This window comes from Mesoplodon mirus, assembly GCF_964341445.2.
Source record: "Mesoplodon mirus genome assembly, chromosome: 9".
In the NCBI taxonomy this organism is placed as follows: domain Eukaryota; kingdom Metazoa; phylum Chordata; class Mammalia; order Artiodactyla; family Ziphiidae; genus Mesoplodon; species Mesoplodon mirus.
The window spans coordinates 42,235,411-42,259,999 of record NC_138985.1 but is presented as its reverse complement, the minus strand read 5'-3'; the positions used below and the strand labels follow the sequence as shown (position 1 = coordinate 42,259,999).

The 24,589-nt window shown below is 38.1% G+C and overlaps 1 protein-coding gene across 1 annotated transcript in view; it reads left to right on the top strand.

Annotated features, from left to right (window-relative positions):
• ABCB5 (ATP binding cassette subfamily B member 5) overlaps nucleotides 1–24,589 on the top strand; it is a gene marked incomplete at both ends in the record, with an annotated part of 106,841 nt that overhangs the window by 29,499 nt on the left and 52,753 nt on the right. The window contains 1 exon segment of the mRNA XM_082632971.1: nucleotides 8,973–9,143. Within this exon segment, the coding sequence (XP_082489097.1) occupies nucleotides 8,973–9,143 (171 nt within the window).

The window sequence follows — 24,589 nt, the reverse complement described above, 5'->3', positions numbered from 1 at the left end:
AAAAAAAAAAAAAAAAAACTAAACTAAACTAAATGTTTACGCACTTAAGAAAAACTTCAAAATGAAAGAAAACTGGTACATCTGAAAGGAGAAAGAGACAAATCCACATTTTTAGCTGAAGGCTTTAGTACTTGATAGAACAAGCAGGCAAAAAAATCACTAAGGTTATAGATGACCTGAACAATACTATCAACCAGTTAGATCTAACTGATATTTATAGAACACTCCACCCAATAACAGCAGAAAACATTTCTCTCAAGTGCACATGGACTGTTCACTGAGCTAAGCAATATTCTTTTTTTTTTTTAACATCTTTATTGGAGTATAATTGCTTTACAATGGTGTGTTAGTTTCTGCTTTATAACAAAGTGAATCAAGTGTACATATACATATATCCCCATATCTCCTCCCTCTTGCATCTCTCTCCCACCTGTCTAGGTGGACACAAAGCACGGAGCTGATCTCCCTGTGCTATGCGGCTGCTTCCCACTAGCTATCGATTTTACCATTGGAAGAAAAAACTTATAATTTCAAAGGAAACATGTAAAGTATGTTCTTGGGCCATAATAGAATTAAAATGTAGAAATTGTTAACAGAAATATATCTGGAAAATCCACAAATATTTGAAAATTAAAGAACCTACTTCTACATAACCTATGGCTCAAAGAGGAAGTTTCAAGTAAAATTAAAAACTATTTTGAAGTAAATAAAAATGAAAATGCAAGATATCAGTATTTGTGGAATACAGTTGATCCTTGAACAACATGAGTTTGAACTGTATGTGTTCACTTATACATGGATTCCTTTTTCAATAAATACATACTGTAGTACTACACGACCCACAGCTGGTTGAATTCAAGAATGTGGACACAGAGGACCGACTGTAAAGTTATACTTGGTTTTTGACTGCACGGGAGTTGGTGCCCCTAACACCTACATTGTTCAAGCATCAACGTACAGTTAAAGCACTGCTTTAATAGAAACTTACAGCATTATGTGCTTACTTTAGAAAAGAAAAAGATCTAAAATCTGTAAACTAAGTTTCCACCTTGAAAAACTAGAGTAAGAAGAGCAAATCAAACCCAAAGCAAGTACAAGAGAAATAATAAAGACTAGAGCATAAATCAGTGAAATCAAAACCAGAAAAAACATTAGAAACAGTCATTGAAACCAAAAGCTGTTTCCTTAAAAGATCAATAAAATCAGTAAAACTGTAGGAAGCCTGATGAAGAAACAAAAAAAGAGAAGAGAAATTACCAATATCGGGGATCAAAGAAGGTACATCACTATTAATCCCAAAGACATTAAAAGGTTAATACAGGAATACTATGAACAAAGATATGCCTATAAATTTGCTAACTTAGATGAAGTTCTATTCCTTGAAAGACACAATCTACCAAGACTCACTCAAAGAGAAGTAGATAGATAACGTTAGTAAGACCTATAACTATGAACAAAATAAACTAGATCTCTAAATAGTAGCAACAACTACAAATAAAATTAAAATTAAAAGTGGCATTCACAATAGCATCAAAAAATATAAAGGAATAATGAAAGATCTGTAAATCTTCTATGTAAAAAAGGTAGAACATTGCTGAGAGAAATTAAAGGATACCTAAATAGAGAGGAGCTTCAAGATGGCAGAAGAGTAAGACGTGGAAAGCAACTTCCTCTCCACAAATACATCAGAAATACATCTACATGTGGAACAGCTCCTACAGAACACCTACTGAATGCTGGCAGAAGACCTCAGACCTCAAAAGGCAAGAAACTCCCCATGTACCTGGGTAGGGCAAAAGAAAAAAGAAAAAACAGAGACAAAAGAATAGGGACAGAACCTGCACGTGTGGGAGGGAGCTGTGAAGGAGGAAAGGTTTCCACACACTAGAAGCCACTTCATTGGCGGAGACTGTGGGTGGGTGGGGGGAAGCTTTGGAGCCACAGAGGAGAGTGCAGCAACAGGGGTGTGGAGGGCAAAGCGGAGAGATTCCCGCAGAGAGGATTGGCGCCGACCAGCACTCACCAACCTGAGAGGCTTGTCTGCTCACCCGCCGGGGCGGGCGGGGCTGGGAGCTGGGGCTCGGGCTTCGGTCAGAGCGCAGGGAGAGGACTGGCGGCGTGAACACAGCCTGAAGGGGTTAGTGCGCCACAGCAAGCAGGAGGGAGTCTGGGAAGGAGTCTGGAGCTGCCGCAGAGGCAAGAAACTTGTTCTTGCCTCTGTTTCCTGGTGCGCGAGGGGAGGGGATTCAGAGCGCCGTTTAAAGGAGCACCAGAGACAGGCGCAAGCCACGGCTATCAGCGGGGACCCCAGAGACGGGCATCAGATGCTAAGGCTGCTGCTGCCACCACCAAGAAGCCTGTGTGCGAGCACAGGTCACTATCCACACCTCCCCTCCCGGGAGCCTGTGCAGCCCGCCTCTGCCAGGGTCCCGGGATCCAGGGACAACTTCCCCGGGAGAACGCACGGCGCGCCTCAAGCTGGTGCAACGTCACGCCGGCCTCTGCCGCCGCAGGCTCGCCCCGCTTCCTTGCTCCTCCCTCCGCCGGCCTGAGTGAGCCAGAGCCCCTGAATCAGCTGCTCCTTTAACCCCGTCCTGTCTGAGCGGGAACAGACGCCCTCCGGCGACCTACACGCAGAGGCGGGGCCAAATCCAAAGCTGAACCCCGGGAGCTGTGCGAAAAAAGAAAAGAAAGGGAAATCTCTCCCAGTAGTCTCAGGAAGAGCGGATTAAATCTCCACAATCAACTTGATGTACCCTGCATCTGTGGAATACCTGAAGAGACGACGAATCATCCCAAATTGAGGAGGTGGACTTTGGGAGCAAAGATATATATTTTTTCCCCTTTTTCTCCTTTTTTAAGTGTGTATGTGTATGCTTCTGTGTGTGATTTTGTCAGTACAGCTTTGCTTTGACCATTGGTCCTAGGGTTCTGTCTGTCCGTTCTTTGGGGGTTTTTTTACTTAAAATTTTTTTTCTTAATAATTATTTTTTCTGCTTTAATGTATTTTAATTTATCTTCGTTCCTTCTTTCTTTCTATTTTTTCTCCCTTTTATTCTGAGCTGTGTGGATGAAGGGCTCTTGGTGCTCAAGCCAGGCATCAGGGCTCTGCCTCTGAGGTGGAAGAGCCAAGTTCAGGACACTGGTCCACAAGAGACCTCCCAGCTCCACGTAATATCAAATGACAAAAATCTCCCAGAGATCTCCATCTCAATGCCAAGACCCAGCTTCACTCAATGACCAGCAAGCTGCAGTGCAGGACACCCTATGCCAAACAACTAGCAAGACAGGAACACACCCCATCCATTAGTAGAGAGGCTGCCTAAAATCATAATAAGGCCACAGACACCTCAAAACACACCACCAGACGTGGACCTGCCTACCAGCAAGACAAGATGCAGCTTCATCCACCAGAACACAGGCACTAGTCCCCTCCACCAGGAAGCCTACACAACCCACTGAACCAACCTTAGCCACTGGGGACAGACACCAAAAACAACGGGAACTATGAACCTGCAGCCTGTGAAAAGGAGACCCGAAACACAGTAAGTTAAGCAAAATGAGAAGACAGAAAAACCCACCGCAGATGAAGGAGCAAGGCAAAAACCCACCAGACCTAACAAATGAAGAGGAAATAGGCAGTCTACCTGAAAAAAAATTCAGAATAATGATAGTAAAGATGATCCAAAATCTTGGAAAGAGAATAGAGAAAATACAAGAAACATTTAACAAGGACCTAGAAGAACTAAAGAGCAAACAAACAGTGATGAACAAGACAATAAATGAAATTAAAAATTCTCTAGAAGGGATCAATAGCAGAATGACTGAGGCAGACAAACAGATAAGTGACCTGGAAGATAAAATAGTGGCAATAACTACTGCAGAGCAGAATAAAGAGAAAAGAATGAAAAGAACTGAGGACAGTCTCAGAGACCTTTGGGACAACATTAAATGCACCAACATTCAAATTATAGGGGACCCAGAAGAAGAAGAGAAAAATAAAGGGACTGAGAAAATATTTGAAGACATTATAGTTGAAAACTTCCCTAATATGGGAAAGGAAATAGTCAAGTTCAGGAAGCACAGAGAGTCCCATACAGGATAAATCCAAGGGGAAACACGCCAACACACATATTAATCAAACTATCAAAAAATAAATACAAAGAAAAAATATTAAAAGCTGCAAGGGAAGAGCAACAAGTAACATACTAGAGAATCCCCATAAGGTTAACAGCTGTTCTTTCAGCAGAAACTCTGCAAGCCAGAAGGGACTGGCAAGACATATTTAAAGTGATGAAAGGGAAAACCTACAACCAAGATTACTCTAGCCAGCAGGGATCTCATTCAGATTCAACGGAGAAATTAAAACCTTTACAGACAAGCAAAAGCTAAGAGAATTCAGCACCACCAAACCAGCTTCACAACAAATGCTAAAGGAACTTCTCTAGGCAGGAAACACAAGAGAAGGAAAAGACATACAGTAACAAACCCCAAACAATTAAGATAATGGTCATAGCAACATACATATCGATAATTACCTTAAATGTAAATGGATTAAATGGTCCCACTAAAAGACATAGACTGGCTAAATGGATACAAAAACAAGACCCGTATATATGCTGTCTACAAGAGACCCACTTCAGACCTAGGGACACATACAGACTGAATATGAGGGGATGGAAAAAAGATATTCCATGCAAATGGAAATCAAAAGAAAGCTAGAGTAGCAATTCTCATACCAGACAAAATAGACTTTAAAATAAAGACTATTACAAGAGACAAAGAAGAACACTACATAATGATCAAGGGATCAATCCAAGAAGAAGACATAGCAATTGTAAATATTTATGCACCCAACATAAGAGTACCTCAATATATAAGGCAAATGTTAACAGCCATAAAAGGGGAAATGGACAGTAACACAATCATAGTAGGGGACTTGAACAACTCCACTTTCACCAATGGACAGATCATCCAAAATGAAAATAAATAAGGAAACACAAGCTTTAAATGATACATTAAACAAGATGGACTTAATTGATATTTATAGGACATTCCATCCAAAAACAACAGGATACACTCTCTTCTTAAGTGCTCATGGAGCATTCTCCAGGATAGATCATAACTTGGGTCACAAATCAAGCCTTGGTAAAATTAAGAAAATTGAAAGCATATCAAGTATCTTTTCTGACCACAATGCTATGAGACTAGATATCAATTACAGGAAAAAATCTGTAAAAAATACAAACACACAGAGGCTAAACAATACACTACTTAATAAACAAGAGATCCCTGAAGAAATCAAAGAGGAAATCAAAAACTACCTAGAAACAAATGACAATGAAAACAGGATGACCCAAAACCCATGGGATGCAGCAGAGCAGTTCTAAGAGGGAAGTTTATAGCAATACAATCCTACCTCAAGAAACAAGAAACATCTCAAATAAACAAACTAACCTTACACCTAAAGCAATTAGAGAAAGAACAAAAAAACCCCAAAGTTAGGAGAAGGAAAGAAATCATAAAGATCAGATCAGAAATAAATGAAAAAGAAATGAAGGAAACAATAGCAAAGATTAATAAAACTAAAAGCTGGTTCTTTGAGAAGATAAACAAAGTTGATAAACCATTAGCCAGACTCATCAAGAAAAAAAGGGAGAAGGAAGAAAAGGAAGAAAAATCTACAAACATTAAATGCTGCAGACGGTGTGGAGAAAAGGGAACCCTCTTTCACTGTTGGTGGGAATGTAAATTGGTACAGACACTATGGAGAACAGTATGGAGGTTCCTTAAAAAACTAAAAGTAGAACTACCATACGACCCAGCAATCCCACTACTGGGCATATACCCTGAGAAAACCATAATTCAAAAAGAGACATGTACCAAAATGTTCCTTGCAGCTCTATTTACAATAGCCAGGACGTGGAAGCAACCTAAGTGTCTATCGACAGATGAATGGATAAAGAAGATGTGGCACATAATATACAATGGAATATTACTCAGCCATAAAAAGAAACGAAATTGAGTTATTTGTAGGGAGGTGGATGGACCTAGAGTCTGTCCTACAGAGTGAAGTAAGTCAGAAAGAGAAAAACAAATACCATACACCCGTATACTAACACATATATATGGAACCAAAAAAAAAAAATGCTCATGAAGAACCTAGGGGCAAGACGGGAATAAAGATGCAGACCTACTAGAGAATGGACTTGAGGATATGGGGAGGGGGAAGGGTAAGCTGTGACAAAGTGAGAGAGTGGCATAGACATATATACACTACCAAACGTAAAATAGATAGCTAGTGGGAAGCAGCCGCATAGCACAGGGAGATCAGCTGGGTGCTTTGTGACCACCTAGAGGGGTGGGATAGGGAGGGTGGGAGGGAGGGAGACGCATGAGGGAAGAGATATGGGAACATATGTATATGTATAACTGATTCACTTTGTTATAAAGCAGAAACTAACACACCATTGTAAAACAATTATACTCCAATAAAGATGTTAAGAAAATAAAAAATAAAGAATACCTAAATAAATAGGATGTACCTTATTCGTTGATTTAGAGATTGAATATTTTTAAAGGTATGGATTCTCCCCAAATCGATCTATAAATTTAATGCTATTTCAATCAAAATCCCAGCAGTCTTCTTGCATGTGCAGAAATCAACATGCTGATTACAACATTTATTTGAAAATTTAAAGGACCAAGAATAGTCAAAACAATTTTGATAAAAGAACAACAAAGCTGGAAGACCTACAATAGCTAATTTTAAGAAAGCAATTAAGACAGTGGTAAAAAAAAAAAAAAAAAAAAAAAAAGACAGTAGTAATGACATAACAATGGACTTGTAGGTCAGCAGAACACAATAGAGAGTCTAGAAATAGACTCACACATACCTAGTCAATTGATTTTTGACAAGGTCAATGTAAGTCAGTGGGAGAAAGGAAAGTCTTTTCAACAAATGGTGTTGGAAAAATTGGATATCCATATGGGAAAAAGAAAAAAAAAAGAAATGTGGCCCTTACCTCATACTATATACATGTATAATTTGCCATGAATCTTAGACCAAATGTAAAAACTTAAGCCATAAAACTTCAGAAATAAAAACTTAGGAGAAAATCTTTGTGACCTTAAGCTAGGCAAAAATTTCTGGGAAAGCACTTACTATTTAAAAAAATGATAAACTGGGCTTTATTGAAATTAAAACCTTTTAAAAGACACCATTTAGAAAATAAAAAGGCAAGACACAGAGTGAAAGAAAATATCCAATTCACAGACCTGACAAAGGATATGCACCCAGAATATATAAAGAACTTTGCAAAATGGTAATTAGACCAAAAGCTAAAATAAAATAAAAACTGGAAAAAAGCTTGAACAGACATTTCACCAAGAAATAATCAAATGAGAAAATATACATGAAAAATATTCAACATTATTAGTCACCAGGGAAATCCTAAGTAAAACCACAATGAGATAATTTCACATTCAGTAGAATGGCCAGAATTAAAAGGAATAACAATGATAACTTCTGGTTAGGATATAAAGCAATTGGATCTCTCTTTCATTCTGAATAAAGTGAAATTGGTACAATCGTTTTAGAAAGAAATTTGACAGTTTACTATAATGTTAAACATAACACTTATGACTCAGCATTCTATTCCTACATATTTTTCCAAAAGAAATGAAAATATGACTACAAGAATGTCATGTACATGAATGTTCATAACAGCTTTATTCATAATATTCAAAAAGTGGAAATAACCCAAATGTTCATCAGCAGCTGACTGTATAAACAAATTGCGATTTATATGTTGTTGCCAGATGAAATACAGAATTTTCAGTAAAATTTGAATCTCAGATAAACAATAATTTTTAGTATATCCCAAGTATTATATGAAATATACTAAAAAAGTATTCCATTGTTTACCTGAAAATCAAAATTAACTGAGCTCCATGGTTCTTGGTGTGTTTTTGTTTTTGCTAAATCTGGCAACCCAAGATAGATGCACATTGTGAATAAATAGGAGTGAATTACTGATACACACAACATGGATGAATCTCAAAAATATTATGCTAGATAAAAGAAAACAGACCAAAAAAGTACACAATTAAATTATATCAAGGCTGCAGGATACAAGATCAATATACAAAAGTCACTTTTCTATATACCAACAAGGAACAAGTAGAATTGGACATTAAAAACACAATACCATTTATATTAGGACTCCAAGAAATGAAATACTTAGGTATAAATCTAACAAGATACATACATGATTTATATAAAGAAAACTACAAAACTCTGACAAATAAAATCAAAGAATTAAATAAATGGAGAGATAGTCCATATTCATGGAAAGGAAGGCTCAATATTGTCAAAACGTCAGTTCTTCCAACTTGATCTATAGATTCTATGCAATCTCAATAGAAATCCCAGCAAGTTATTTTGTGGATATCAACAAACTGATTCTCAAGTTTATGTGGAAAGGCAAAAGACAAAGAATAGCCAACATGGTGTTGAAGAAGAACAAAGTTAAAAGACTACACTATCCAACTTTCCCAGACTTATTATAAAGCTACAGTAATCAAGGCAGTACAGTATTGGTGAAAGAAAAACAATTAGATCAATTCAACAGAGTCCAGATAGTGTTTATTTTAAAGATACCAGTGCATTCTAAAAATGTCTTTAAAACTTTGAAAATCAGTTCAGATTATTATTAATCTTCCTTAAAATCATTGATTATCCTATGTTCTCATGTCTTTTAGTCCTAGCCAAATTTTTCTTAGGGCTTCTCGTCACTACACTCTTTTAAAATAGTTGTTTGTTTTTACAAAGAACAAATCATAAGTCAATACCAGCCAGGCTGAAGTAGAGATTAAGCTGGCATTAAAACACAACTGTGATTGCCATTTCCTGTTCTAATCATCTAACCATGCTGCCTTCTGTTTCTGTTTTCTTTCCTATTTTTCATTAGAAATTTAATACCTTGGTAGGGGAAAAAGGAGCTCGAATGAGTGGAGAACAGAAACAGAGAATCGCAATGGCTCGAGCTTTAGTTCGAAACCCGAAGATTCTGATCTTAGATGAGGCTACTTCTGCCCTAGATACAGAAAGCAAATCAGTGGTTCAAGCCGCACTGGAGAAGGTAAGTGAGAAGATTCATTTATTATTTTCATATTCCTGGTTCAGCATTATTTTTAAATACAAGAAAGTATGGCTCCATAGCAGATTATTTATTAATTTCACAGCCCTCCTTAAGGTACGGATGCAGTGATTTGGAGAAAAGAACAAGATGCTATACTTAGTGTTAAAAATATATATGAGGCTCATATCCAAGCAAGCATCCCATATATACCTCCATTCCAACAGTTCTGCACTTTCCACGTCCCCAGTAATTCCACACCCCTACCACTATCACAACTATAATCGCATCCACCCTTTGTCTCTTCCATATACACCCGTGGGATTTTCTTCTCTGGCCATTTTTTCCTCTTTGGGCAACCCCAGAGTACTCATTTTAACTTAATTTCACTTCAAGTGGAGAAGCATACAGTGTGGTTTGCCTTGACCTTGAACCATCCTCCTTCAACAGCCCTGGGGCCTTCACACTGACTTCCTGCTCATTGCAAGCTGTTGCACATGCTTCATGGCCACGATGCAGAGTTGACCCATTACCATATTGCACTGCATCAGGGAGGGTAGTTAGTGGTGGTGATATGAAAAGCCACAGAATACTTTTTTCAGTGGCCGAACACTCTTTCAAATCATAACCTTCAAAGTCTTCAGAAGGCTTAATGGAACTTTTTACTTTGTTCTTGTCTGAAAATGGGTTGTGTTTTTCTCTCTAAGAAAATTACAGGCTTTTCTTTTTAAACACTGATTTTGTGTGACCAGAAATGGATACTGGCAGCCAGAGTGCCCACTGCTTATTGAAAAATCTATTAGTTACTATTACCAACTTGCAGATCAGATTTTATAAGTTTTTACTGTTGTTTCCATCTCAAATGATGAGAGTGCCACATGTTGCTCATGATATTTCTTATTTTCATAAAATAAGCAAGTGATATGAAAATCCATGTTCATTGTGGACACTTTGCCAATTTGGTTCATTTTGGTGAAGAAGAAACGATGATTCCCTCAAAAGCATGTCTCATACTTTATTCATTTTTTTATACTTAGTAACTAGGACAGGGCTCTATTTATAGAATACACTCAAACTGTGTTTATTAACGGTGATGTTTAGTTACTTAGGGCTTGAATGTACTGAAAAATGATTACACTTAACCATCTCAAATTACAGTTTTTCTAGTTTTATTGAGATATAATTGATATACATAAGATTTTTTTAAAATACTGTAATAGGCTGTGAAGTTGTTTAGAGGTTAAATGTTGTACCCATTGTCTTTTCATCCAATATGTTAATCACTTCAGGCAATCAAAACTTGTTCAGACTTTTAAAATAAACAGTTGCTTAGTGACATGATAAACTAAAAATATTTTTTTCCTACTGGTTGAAATGAAATCTATATCATAAGTGAAAAAAGAAGATTACAAAATGTTTGTAAACTATTATTCCAAGTATATATTTTTAAAATTCAATTATGTTGGGCCTCCCTGGTGGCGCAGTGGTTGAGAGTCCGCCTGCCGATGCAGGGGAAACGGGTTCGTGCCCCGGTCTGGGAGGATCCCACGTGCCGCGGAGCGGCTGGGCCCGTGAGCCATGGCCGCTGGGCCTGTGCGTCCGGAGCCTGTGCTCCGCAACGGGAGAGGCCACAGCAGTGAGAGGCCCGCGTACCGCAAAAAAAAAAAAAAAAAAAAAAAATTCAATTATGTTATTGTTTTCCAGTTTTTAAAGGGGGTAATTAAATCAACATTGTAGAGATGTATGGGTGTGAAACTGCTTTAAATAGACTTTGCTGATCTTTTATGGAGTGAGGGTAAATGGTAGCAAATGAGGTGACAAGTAGTGTAGTAAACTCATGAAATACATATGCTTCAGTGTATAATTGACTTGTGGTGAAGAGGAGAGCTAAAATACAGGCAAGTAAATGAACACTCTAGTGTCATGAGAGTCCTGTACACCCACTACACAGATGGTGGCTGCAGAACCAAGTCTTTAAAGAGGTCCCCACCTAAGGAGGGTAGGGCATTCAACAGGTCTTGTTTCTGCTCATCTGTCTAAGAACTCTCAGACTCTGTGGCATGACATGGCCTAACCCACAGCAGTTAACAGATTTTTTTATAGCTCAAAATACCATGTAAACCACTAACCAACAAAGAGGGAACAATAAAATGTATTATTTCTTACTGGTGAATGCTGCATCCGCCTCCCTCCACAGCCAGCCTTCAGTTATCCTCCCAGCCCCTCCTCTCCATTACCTCATTGTCTTCCTTTTATATGAAACTCTAGAACCAGTAGAACTAATCTATAGTGATAAAAAAAAAAATCAGATCAATAGTTTACTGGGGCAGGGGGTGGGTTTTGATTGAAAAGGGGCATGAGGGAAATATCACTCTTGTTCTCACTTGGATTATTGCAATAGCTGTCTCTCATGCCCACTTCAATCTGTTCTCAACACCGCAGCCAGACGACGTTATTAAAATGTAAATTTGATCATGTCGTGCTTCTGCTTCAAATCCTTCAATGGCTCTTTAACTCACTTCTTACTCTAAGTAAAAACCAAATTCCTTACAGTAGCTACAAGGTTCTATGGAGTTGAGCACCAAGATCCTCCTGGAACCTGACACCCTACCACTCTACCCCACATTGGCTGCCCCTTAAACATACCATAACACTTTTCATCAGCTAACATACTATATATGTATTTGTTTATTTTGTTATCTCCCTTCCTCCACTGGAATATCTACTCTTTGTTGTCAAAGGCATTAATTGGTTAACTGCAGCATACCCAGCGTTAGAACAATGCCTGGCCACTATTAGACAGCCAATAAATATTTGGTGAATAGTATCTGGATGAGTGTGATACAGAATAGTTCCAAGGCCTGAAGTGCTCTTTTCTGACTTCTTAGTTTAGGCTTGCTGCAATCTAGTTTTGCTTCACTAATCTTGTTCAAGAGGAGGACTTAGGGGCTTCCCTGGTGGCGCAGTGGTTGAGAGTCCGCCTGCCGATGCAGGGAACGCGGGTTCGTGCCCCGGTCCGGGAAGATCCCACATGCCGCGGAGCGGCTGGGCCCGTGAGCCATGGCCGCTGAGCCTGCGCGTCCGGAGCTTGTGCTCCGCAACGGCAGAGGCCACAACGGTGAGAGGCCCACGTATCGCAAAAAAAAAAAAAAGGAGGACTTAGGATTAGTGGATAAAGATCTATACTGCAAGCTATGGAGTTCCACTCTGCTACTTGTTTAGACCCAGCATGCCAATGCAGCAGGCTTCCAGGTTATCCTACCATGAGGAGTCATGGCAGTGAACACCTGCAGGCCCCTGGGGAAGCAGAGGAAGCCCACACTGACTTTAGGATAAAGCCTGTAAAAGCTCTTTGAAATGTTAAAAGTAGTATGCAAATCTAAGGAATAATTATTATTAAGGGAGCTTCAGCTACACCACATTAATGGAGGACCTTTAAAAAGACCCTTTGCGGGCTTCCCTGGTGGCGCAGTGGTTGAGAGTCCGCCTGCCGATGCAGGGGCCCCGGGTTCGTTCCTCAGTTGGGGAGGATCCCACATGCCGCGCGGAGCGGCTGGGCCCGTGAGCCATGGCCGCTGAGCCTGCGCGTCCGGAGCCTGTGCTCCGCAACGGGAGAGGCCACAACAGTGAGAGGCCCGCGTACTACAAAAAAAAAAAAAAAAAAAAAAAGACCCTTTGCTAATTATGAAAATGGGTTTCCATCACAGCTTTATTCTTTGAAGAGACTGAGCTGCTTTGTTGCAGCCCTCATAGGCTTTTCTTTATCATCACTTCTCTTTCTCATGTGATGCATTGTTTGTCTTCCTCTGAGGCGCCTTACATTATGTTTATACTACTTGGAGAATTAATAAGTAAATTGGTATATTACATTAAGCTGTGGGTTACCTTATTATATTAAGCCCAAGAAGTGGTTATCCAAAACTGAAGTTAGGTTAATTATTACACATACACACACACACACTCACACATGTTTTGGTGTGTCTGTCAGATATCTTACTTTCTCTTTATATATAGAATTGGGACTTTTTTAGATTTTTTCTTTTTCTTTTCTTTTTTTTTTTTAACCATTTGTAGCAATACTATAATAGCTGGGAACAGAAAGGGGATTGCTGCAAGGGGATTTCCTTGGCTGAAATTTAGCCAGGAGAACAAAGGCAACACAGAGAATACCTCATCCCAAAAGCATCATGGGACATTTTACAAGCTTGCTTAATCAAGCTCACATTTACAAGGCTTGGTGTTAAATTATAGGCCACTAACTTCTTTTAGGATAGTGCTTCTCCCCCTTTGATAGATCAGGGTCCCATTGAGAATCTGACTAAGAAAGGGAAAAATAAACCACTGTAACTCTTCTGAAAAATTTAAAAGTGCACTGGTACAGAAAGATTTATATATAATATTGAGGGGTTCACAGACCCCCTGAAGCCATTCATAAGTCATTATTTTAGGTGTAATAAAGGAACAAATGGACAATAATAACTAATCCTTACAAGAACCCAATGCGATTCGTACATTTATTCTCCTATTTTACAGATGTGCAAACTGAAGCACGGAGATTGAGTAGTAGCTAGGAAGCAATGAAGTCAGAACCTGGACCCAGACAGTCAGCCCTCTAGCTCATTCATATAACCACCATGGTATATTGCCTCAAGATTATACACCTGCTAGGGTTTGAAGCTAAATTTGAAACCAGATCGCTCTTAAACTAGCCTCTTATAGACTTACTTATATGACCCAGCAACTCCACTTCTGGACATGTAACCAAAAAAATTGAAAGGAGAGACTCAAACAGATACGTGTATACCAATGTTCACAGTAGCATCATTCACAATAGCTGAAAGGTAGAAACAAGGCAAATGTCCATTGACAGATGAATGGATGAACAAAATGTGGTATGTACATACAATGGAAAAGTACTGTCTTAAAACGGAAGGAAGTTCTGATGCATGCTACAACATGGATGACCCTAGAAGACAATGCTAACTGAAATAAGACAGACACAAAAAGACAAATATTGTATGATTTCACTTATATGAGATACCTAGAATAGTAAGATTCATAGACAGAAAGAATAGAGGTTACCAGGGGCTAAGGGAAGGGAGAATCAGGAGTTATGGTTTAAAGGGTACAGAGTTTCAGTATAGGATGAAGAAAAAGTTCTGGAGATGGAGAGTGGTGATGGTTACACAACAATGTGAATATACTTGAAACCACTAAAGTACACTTAAAAATGTTAAAATTGCTTTAAAATTTTATGTTATGTTATTTTACCACACAAAAAAAGAATGATCTAAGCCTGAGCATAAAAGGATAGTGACACAGAAGGAATTGACCTCTCAGATCCAGGAGGACCCTACCCTTAAAAATGATTAGAATGGGGCTTCCCTGGTGGTGCAGTGGTTGAGAGTCCACCTGCCGATGCAGGGGACACGGGTTCGTGCCCCGGTCCGGGAAGATCCCACGTGCTGCGGAGCGCCTGGGCCCGTGAGCCATGGCCGCTGAGCCTACGCATCCGGAGCCTGTGCTCCGCAGCGGGAGAGGCCACAACAGTGAGAGGCCTGCGTACCGCAAAAAAAAAAAAATGATTAGAATGACAGCACAGCAAATACAGCCAATATTTTATAATAACTTTATATGGAGTATAATCTATAAAAATATTGAATCACTATGTTGTACAACTGAAACTAATATAATATTGTAAGTCACTTATGTCAATAAAAAATAGTTTTAATGGCTAGAATGGTAAATTTCATGTTATCTATACTTTACCAGCATTTAAAAAAAAAACTATTTTCTATACAAAACCACACTGCCTTCTTAGAAAAGAAACTCTAACTGTACCCCAAATTGAAGCTGCTATGTAGGACTGTAATAGACTTGGTTTTGTCCCCTTAAGCTGCTTATTTTGACCCTATTGTATATATAGCTAGTAAATTTTTCTTCCACAAATGAATTTAAATCATTATTACTTAGCAGGACATTTCAAAGTCTTTAAAAAACATAGGAAAAAAACTAAAAAATATACAGCAAGGTATTTTCCCATGATATGGATACTTATCTTAGTGATTTCTGTGAATTTAAATTATTCCTAAGCTTTGTCCTCCCCCACAAATAAGGAAAACTCCTATATAAAATATTGATTTTCCTAACTCTTACCAAATAAGACATCTTTAATGTGTTGTTTATTGGTCAGCACTCTGAGCTAGGTAAGACAGTATTGCCTCCTAGAAGAAAGATGAGCTAATTATTGTGGTGTTTTTTTATTCACTGTTTACTTCATCATTTACTTTTTGTTGTAAACTTCTCCACAAATAGTAGCTTGTTAATAAAGAGAAGGAAAATGGTATTAAGTGACTATAAATAATTTTATTATCTTCAGTTGTTTGTTAAGTTATTTAGAAGTGAGAATGAAGAGATTCTAGGCTATAAAAAGAAAACATTGCACTATAGTGTACTATTCCAAGTTCCTAATTAGGTAGTACACATGGCTTCAACTCAGAAAAGAGTTTAGATTTTGTATGTTTTCTTTTCTAAAGGGTCTTAACCTAAGCATGCATACATATTCACATGCAAGTTGAAAGGAAGAGATTGGTGAGGAAGTGAGTCCCTTTTTAAATATAGCTTCTAAGTGCCTGAAATTTTTCTTTTTGTCACCACGTTTTACAAAAGAGAAAGCATTCTCAGACAGGCATAGTGATGTGACAGTAATTCCATATTGTTCAGCTTCGGTACCAATATTGACCCAGAAGAATGCCAAGCCAATTGGCTTTCAACATCATAATGATGTAGTTAAGACACCCAAAATCCTGTATTTCCCATATAGCTACCATAGAGACTTTCTTATAGCAGATGATCAGTTAAAATTTGGTAGCTAAAAGATGTGGAAATTTGTTAGGGCCTCCCTGGTGGCGCAGTGGTTGAGAGTCCGCCTGCCGATGCAGGGGATACGGGTTCGTGCCCCGGTCTGGGAGGATCCCATATGCCGCGGAGCGGCTGGGCCCGTGAGCCATGGCCGCTGGGCCTGCGCGTCCGGAGCCTGTGCTCCGCAACGGGGGAGGCCACAACAGTGAGAGGCCCGCATACCGCAAAAAAAAAAAAAAAAAAAAAAAAGATGTGGAAATTTGTTAAAGAGTAGTGAGAGGTTTGTCAGACTGTATTTTTGAAGTATTGGGTACTAGCGTTTTCCAGGAGCCTCTTGAGGTATGAAAGAAGGTGAAGAGGTGAGGTAGATGAGCAGGTAGGGCTGCACCTCTCCCCACCCCTGCCATCGACAATTCATATAGAGGAGTTACTCATTAACCTGTATGGTTTATTTACATATATCAAGTTTCCACATGTGCTTTCATTTGATGAAAGGATTTTTCATCTTAAAAAAAAAGAGTTTGAAGACCATAGGACTGCATCATGGAGCAAATGTTATCAGTGGGCCCCAAGTCCACCTGAGGCAAACTTCTAGGAGGCAGTCAGTGGGAACTTGTGGTCCCATAGGTTTCCCACCTCATACTTTCTGTGAGACACTAGAACTCTGTGTTTCCAGGCTTCTCCAGAGAGTATATTACCCCTGTTAACTGACCCAGCAGTCAAATGCAGGCCCTCTCAAATGCTCACAGCTTTGCATTGTTCTCCTTTCTTTTCCTGTTGCCCACACTTATTCAAAGCCCATGGCCACCAATGGTGAGAAGCTAGCTGGTCTCCTCAGGCCCTTATCTCTGCCCTAGCAATTCTGGGAGGAATGTTTTAAAGCACCCTCTATTTCAAAATCCAAGCTAATTACCTGATGATTTATGGTTGTGCATGGAATTGTGAAGTAATCTGAAAATGCCAGCAGTGTCAAGTAGAGATCTTCCTGTTGACCTTTCTTTGGTCATATAACTAATTGCTTGGCTTTTAGCTTTGTATAAACTGTGAAGGAGGAGAGGAGATACTAGGAAATCCTTTCAAATTGGTACTTTCTAGAAGAAATAATAGCAACAAAGACATTGAAAATCTATCACACCTAGGCATCTGAGGAAAACAGTGGAATGGATTGCACTACCTTCCTTATCTTTACAGTAATTCTTGCTGAAAGACAAAGCATATGCTCTAATTTCTTTGATCAGTTTTCTAAGAGGCCTTGGCTTCCAAAATCTCTTCTCTGTTTTAAGTCTGAAATGATTAGTTTGGAAATTATTTTTTTCCCTATGGCTATTATATCAGTTTTAGGTCACACATATGATGTAGTGAAGTTGTATTCTTGTAGTGTACTTTATAGTACTTTAAGTGTGTATGGTACTTGTAGGCTCATTTGATAGGCCTTTGGAGCAGTTTTTCCCTTTTAAAGTATTAGGTATTTCTGTAATTTATTTCATATACTCAGACACTAATTCATGATATAACAAATTAAATTGTAACATAATATAGACTTTATTCAAATGTTTGTAGTTTAGACCAGGAGCCTGGCAGCATAAAGATGATACAAATGGGTAAGCTCAGGCCGTTCCCATCTGGGGAACATCAATGCACACTAAGGCACAAATGTAGAAATGGTCATCACTTATTGTCAGTTTTCAGGTGTCAGACAACAGTATGAACTTTCGCAAAATAAGTAAACCTGCACCATGTGTAATGCCTAATAAGTGAAGAAATATGAGGATATATGTGTATAAAGATGCCTGTGAGCCCCTCTTTGAAGACGAGAAGGGCTAGAATAGTACAAACCTGCACCAGAAAACCTTGTGATTCTGATTCTGTCACAAGAGGCTGCACACCATTCTCGACCTTTTCTAGTTGCAATCTCCTAATTGTTTGATTTTATAGCATTCTCTCTCCCCACATTCTCCTTTGAGTATGATGTGTTATATGTGCCCTTTTATATTTTTAAATTAAACTTCATATACCTTAATTTGTTTTAAGAAATGTTTGCTAGTACTGTGAAAACCATTGAGCTAATTGGTAACATAGCTTCATCAATAAGGTTTGAGCTCTGTTTGCTTTTAGGAAATAATATTTGTAACCTCAAGGAAATGTAATTGAATCAATGGGAGAGATATGGGCCAGGAGCCTGGGTGTCTGGGTGTTTTCACTTTTGCAGTGATAGTTCTTCTAATGCATTCCCACTCAACAACAGTGTTCTTAACATTCTCTTTTAAGGCACTGTAATTAAGTCCTAGGGTCTGCAAGACCCAAAATACAATTCAAACTTCAAGTTTGAATGAGAGAAGGGGAATCAGTATAGGCTGAATGTCTTACCCCTAAAAACTAGGCACATCAGACAAACCCAAACTGAGGGACCTTCTATCAAGTATGTGACAGGTATTCCTCAAATCTGTCAAGTACCTCAAAAATAAGAACTATCTAAAAAATTGTCCCAGCCAAGAGGAGCCTAAGGAGACATGATGACTAAATGCAATATGATATTCTGGAGAGGATCCTAGAACAGAAAAAGGATAATAGATAAAAATTAAGGATATCTGAATAAAGTTTGGAGTCTAGTTAATAATTAGTTTTATACTATTTTGTTAGTTGTGACAAAAGCACTATAGAGGGGCTTCCCTGGTGGTGCAGTGGTTGAGAGTCTGCCTGCCGATGCAGGGGACAGGGGTTCGTGCCCTGGTCCGGGAAGATCTCACATGCTGTGGAGCGGCTGGGCCCGTGAGCCATGGCTGCTGAGCCTGCCCATCCGGAGCCTGTGCTCCGCAACGGGAGAGGCCACAGCAGTGAGAGGCCCACGTACCACAAAAAAAAAAAAAAAAAAAAAAAAAAAAAAGCACTATAGAAATCTCAGATGTTGACCCTGGAGTATACTATGTGCAGGGTACATGGATATTGTACTATCTTTGCAATTTTTTATAAGTCTAAAATTATTCTAAAATAAAAATTTTATTTAAAAAAACTAAAATGAAAAAGCTAATTACATTTTTTACTAATTTTTCATAACATTCATAAGAATGTTTCTATATAAGCAAGGCTTAGAATTACCACATAAAAGTAAATAAGAGACTGAGGAAAGCAAAAAGCAAAGAATAAAAACTCATTCCCCAAGTATTATCCACTCATCAGTTCAATAAAATGTCTATGTATTTGGCAATATGAAAAATAAAGGAAGCACTAAGCATTGCAGTACTTAGACCTCTCTTCTATGGCAGAGTATGTTACACATAAATATCATCTATAGAAACTCACACATGTCCATTATCAGATCTTGCTGAAGTTAAGAAAAAGCAATCTTTGTACCTACAATGCAGTTAGTTGCTCCTCAATCCACATTTTCATTATATTTACATAACATTCATTAAAATGTCTCAGTCTCATTGGGGATTCTTGCAGAACTTCAAGAATGGCCAGCTGGGTTGCTGTATACTGATGTTTCTTTTGTTTGACTTTCTTTTTCTTAACAGTTTTTCTGAGGTTTCATTGACTTACAATAAACTGCACATACTAAAGTATACAATTGGAAACGTTTGGGCATATATGTATACCTGTGAAGCCATCACCACAGTCAAGCTTGTCAACCAATCACTCCCAAAAATTTTTACATGCTTTTTGTAATCACTGCATCCCAACCTTCCCAATGTCTCTTCCCTGACTCTTAACAGTCACTGATTTGTTTACTGCCACTATAGACTAGTGTGTATTTTCTAGAGCTTTATGTAAATGGAATCGGACGGTATGTATCCTGTTCTGTCTGGCTTCTTTCACTAAGCATAATTGTTTTGAGACTCGTGCATGTTGTGGAATGTATTAGTAGTTCCTTCCTTTTTTGTTGGTGAATGGTATTCCATTATATGGATATACCACAGTTTGAGCTATTGGTATTGATGCCCACTTGAGTTATTTGGTTTGTTTGCAGGTTTTAAATATTATACGTAAGGCTGCTCTGAACATTCACGTGTAAGTCTTTCTGTGGACATGAGCTTTTATTTCTCTTGGATAAATACCTAGGATTGGAATGGGTGAATCTTATGATAGGAGTATGTTTAACTTTTTAATTAAGTGCAAAACTATTTTCCTTTTACGTTCCTATAATATATGAGAATTCCAGCTACTCCACATACTTGTCAATACTTGATATATCCAGGAATTTTGATTTTAGAAATGTGTAGTGGTATCTTATTTTTCTTTTAATCTGAGTTATCCCTATGACTAATGATGTTGAGCATTTTTATGTGCTTATTGACCATCCATATCTCTTCTCTGTTAAAGTGTCTGTTCACATGTTATGCTCATACCATTTTTTGATTGGTCATTTGTTTTCTTGTCTTTGAGTTTTGAGAGTTCTTTATATAATCTTTACATTCTGGATATAAGGATTTTATCAGATAACTGATTGGAAAATATTTCTTCTCATCTGGGACTTGTCTTTCCATCCTCTTACGAGGATCTTCCAAAGAACAGAAGTCTTTGATTTTGAAGAAGTTCAATTTATCATTTTTTCTTTTATAAATCAAGCTTTTATTGTTCTACTTGAGAAATCTTTGCCAAATCCAAGATCACAAATATTTTCCCCTACGTTTTCTTCTAGCAGTATTATAGTTTTAGTTTTACATTTAGGTTTATGATAAATTTTGAGTTAATTTCTGTTCATGGTGTTTTGTATGGTGAGAAGTTTGTTTCGTTGTTGTTTTATTTTGTTTGCACATTGCAGTTGTTCCAGAAATATTTGTTGAAAAGACTGTTTTTCTGCATGGAACTGCCTTTATACATTTGTAGAAAATCAGTTTGTCCACATATGTATGGGTCTATCTTTGGACTCTCTGTTATACTGATGTCTCTATGGCTTATTTTCCTTCTTTATATATAATTGATTTCTGCTTGGATCTTTATTATTTCCTTTCTTCTGCTTACTTTAAGTTTAACTTGCTCTTCCCTCTTTGTTTTCTTAGGTTGAACCTGAGGTCATTTACTTGAGAAGTGTTATTTGGTTTCCAAGCATTTTGGGATTTTCCAGAGATGTTTCTATATTGAATTCTAATTTAACGATTTTGTGGTCAGAGAACATACTTTGTATGACTTGAATTTTTAAAAATTTATTAAGACTTGCTTTATGACACAGAATATGGTCTATCTTGGTAAATATTCTATGTAGGCTTGGAAATAATGTGCATTTGCTGTTGTTGGGTGAAGTGTTCTATGAATATCAATTATGTGGAGTTGGTTAATAGTGTTATTCAAGTCTTCCTTATCCTTATAGATTCTCTGTGTACTTGTTCTATAAATTATTGAGAGAGGGATATTGAATTCTCCAACTATTATTGTAGATTGGATTTGTCCTTGCAGTTGTATCCATTTTGGTGTCATGTATTTTGGATCTCTGTTATGATGGGCATAAACATTCAGGATTGTCAGGTCCTCTTGATGAATTGATCCCTCTATCATTATGAAGTAAACTTCTCTACTCTGGTTATGTCCTTTGCTCCTTAGTCTTCTTTTTCTGATACTCATATAGCCCACCCCAGCTCTCTTTTACTTAGAGTTATCATGGTATGTCTTTTTCCATCCTTTTAATGTAGACCTATTTGTGTCTTTATTTAAAAAAATGTGTTTCTTGTAGGTGGCATACAGTTGGTTCTTGGCTTTGTATTCAGTCTGACAATCCTTGACTTAATTGGAGTATTTAGACCATTTACATTTAATGTGATTATTGATATGAATTAATTTAAATAGATCATCTTTGCTATTTTTCTGCTGTTGCTCCTGTTTTCCTCATGTTCTCCCTTCACTTGGATTAACTGAGTACTTTTTATGATTCCTTTTCATCTCTTTTGTAAGTTTTTTTTTGTTTTTGTTTTTGTTTTTTGCGTTATGTGGGCCTCTCATACCTTCAAATGATATTACATCACCTCTCATATAGTAAAAAAAACTTACATTAGTATACTTCCATTCCTCCATTGCTGGCCTTCAAGCTATTATTATTATAATTATCTAATAGTAATATACATGTGTTATAAACTTATACATGTATTATAAGCCCAATGCTACATTGTTTTCACTGTTGTTTTCTTTTTTTTTTTTTGCTTAAATCATCAATTATTTTTAAAGAGATTTAAATAAGGAAAAAATTATATAATTTCCCATGTATTTACCATTTCCAGTGCTATTTATTTCTTTAATGTCCTTGTCTGCTAAATTTTACATTTGTGTTAGTTCTGGAGCAGTCTCCATTAATTGATTTTTCTCCTTGTTATTAGCTGTATTTTCTAGCTTTTTTGCATGCCTGGCCATTTTTTATTGGGTGTCAAAAATTGTGAATTGGGCTTCCTTGGTGGTGCAGTGGTTGAGAGTCCACCTGCTGATGCAGGGGACACAGGTTCAGCCCCGGTCCGGGAAGATCCCACATGCCATGGAGTGGCTAGGCCCGTGAGCCATGGTTGCTGAGCCTGTGTGTCCGGAGCCTGTGCTCCACAACAGGAGAGGCCACAACAGTGAGAGGCCCGCGTACCGCAAAAAAAAAAAAAAAAAAAAAAAATGAATAGCGTAATGAAAAATGTGAAGCAGGATTTTAGAATAGTTAATGGGAGGTTATATTAGTCTGGGTTGAGTCAGGAGACAGAAACCACACAATGATTTGAACAGAGAAAGTTTAGTGTAATGAATCATTAGGGAATTGGAGTAATAGGAATTGGCTAGTGGAAATTAAGAGAACTCTAAAGAATGCAGAGGTCGCAATAAAAAGTACCAACCACCACCCCTGGGGTAAAAAGAGACCCAAGGAAGAGCACTCATTATTACCCGAAACTGAAGAGGAGATACAGGCCTTACTGCAAAGGGCACAGCTTTGGCTCACTGGATAGCAGAGAAGATGCCCAGTTACCTCACTGGTGGAGATTGCTTGAAATCTGTCCTCCAGGGTGCCAAGGGAGACCTTCCACAGGGAGGTTCTGAGCTTCAGAACCCACTAGGTGCCAGGAGAAGCTACTGGGCACTGCTGAAACCAGGGGCTGGAGAGGTTGCCTTCTGCAGGAGTCAAGTGCAGTTCTGTGTATAAGAGGTGCAGACATCAGCGACCCGGCTGAAACATAAGCCTGTGCTGTCTGGGCCCCATGGTTACACTTCTAATGCGTAAGCCAAGAGCTGGAGAAAGCGCTTGATAGCCAAACACAGAAGAAAATTGCACTCTACAGGCACCCAACTCTGAAAAAACTGTGCAGGCAAAACAGCAGAGAAAAAAGTTCATCCTGCAGGAGCTTTCCCAGTAAGCTACCAGTAAGAGCAGGAAGAATAATCCCCTCCTACAGTGTCTTTCCAGCAGCCTCTACTGACGGAGCTTGACGTCTTACCAACTGGTAAAAGAGAAAAGTTTATCAGAAAAAAGGATGAATTTGGACTTGAGAAGCAAAAAATCAGTAACCAGGACAGAGCTGGTATTATTTTGAACAGGGGAATCAGCAAACATAAGGGCCTGGAATTGGGAGCCACAGTGACTAAGGAGGAGAGAGCTGGGCAGAGAAGTGTATGAGATACTCAGGGACCAGATCATATAGCACCTTGTAGGACATAAAAACAATTTTGGATTCTATTCTTACTCTAACAGAAAGTCATTGGGGGTTTTTAACCAGTGGTTCATGACTCACAGGAATTAACCTGAATGGGCAAAAAAAATCACAACTAGTTTTTCTACCTATACTTGATAGAAATTTAATTTACTTTAATTATGAATATAAACAACAGAGTACATTAGTATTACCAGGGCCTGTGATGTCACCAATGAAAGTCACAGAAATATTTATATCACATTATAGTAATTACAGATATCTTAGAATATCTTTTTTTTTTTTTTTTGGCCATGCCATGCAGTATGTGGGATCTAAGTTCCCCAACCAAGGATCTAACCCATCCTCCCTGAAGTGGAAGCGCAGATCCCTAATCCACCAGAGAATTCCCCAGAATATCTTTATATTCATCACTATTAGATCTTGTTATTTAATGTGCCAAATAATGAAGCACATAACTATATCAGAGCTTCAAATTTTTTGTTAAACATTTTGAATATTATATCTCAATATAATTGGCTTTCTTTGAGATGTGTTATTTGGTACATTGTTATAAATTCTTCTACGAAGGATTCCATAGACTTCATCAGTTTTCTGAAGGGGTCCATGACACAAACAGATTAAGAACTGTAATGACCCATACAGGAAAAGAATCTAAAAAAGAGTAGATATATGTATATGTAGAACTGATTCACTTTGCTGTATACCTGAAACTAACACAACATTGTAAATCAACTATACTTAAATTAAAAAAATTTTTTTAATCTACTTAAAAAAAAAAACTGTTGCATGAGAGGGTCTTATTCAGAAGAGTGCATGAACTGATTTGCTTGATGTGGCTGCTGTGTGGGATCAGGGAGAGCAGAGCAGAGAAGAGATGATAGTGGTGAAAAAAAATGGACTGATATGCCTGACTAAAGAAGTCTAAGGAGAAATAAAGAATAGATGGAGGAGCAACTAGGACAGGAGATTGAGACCCGG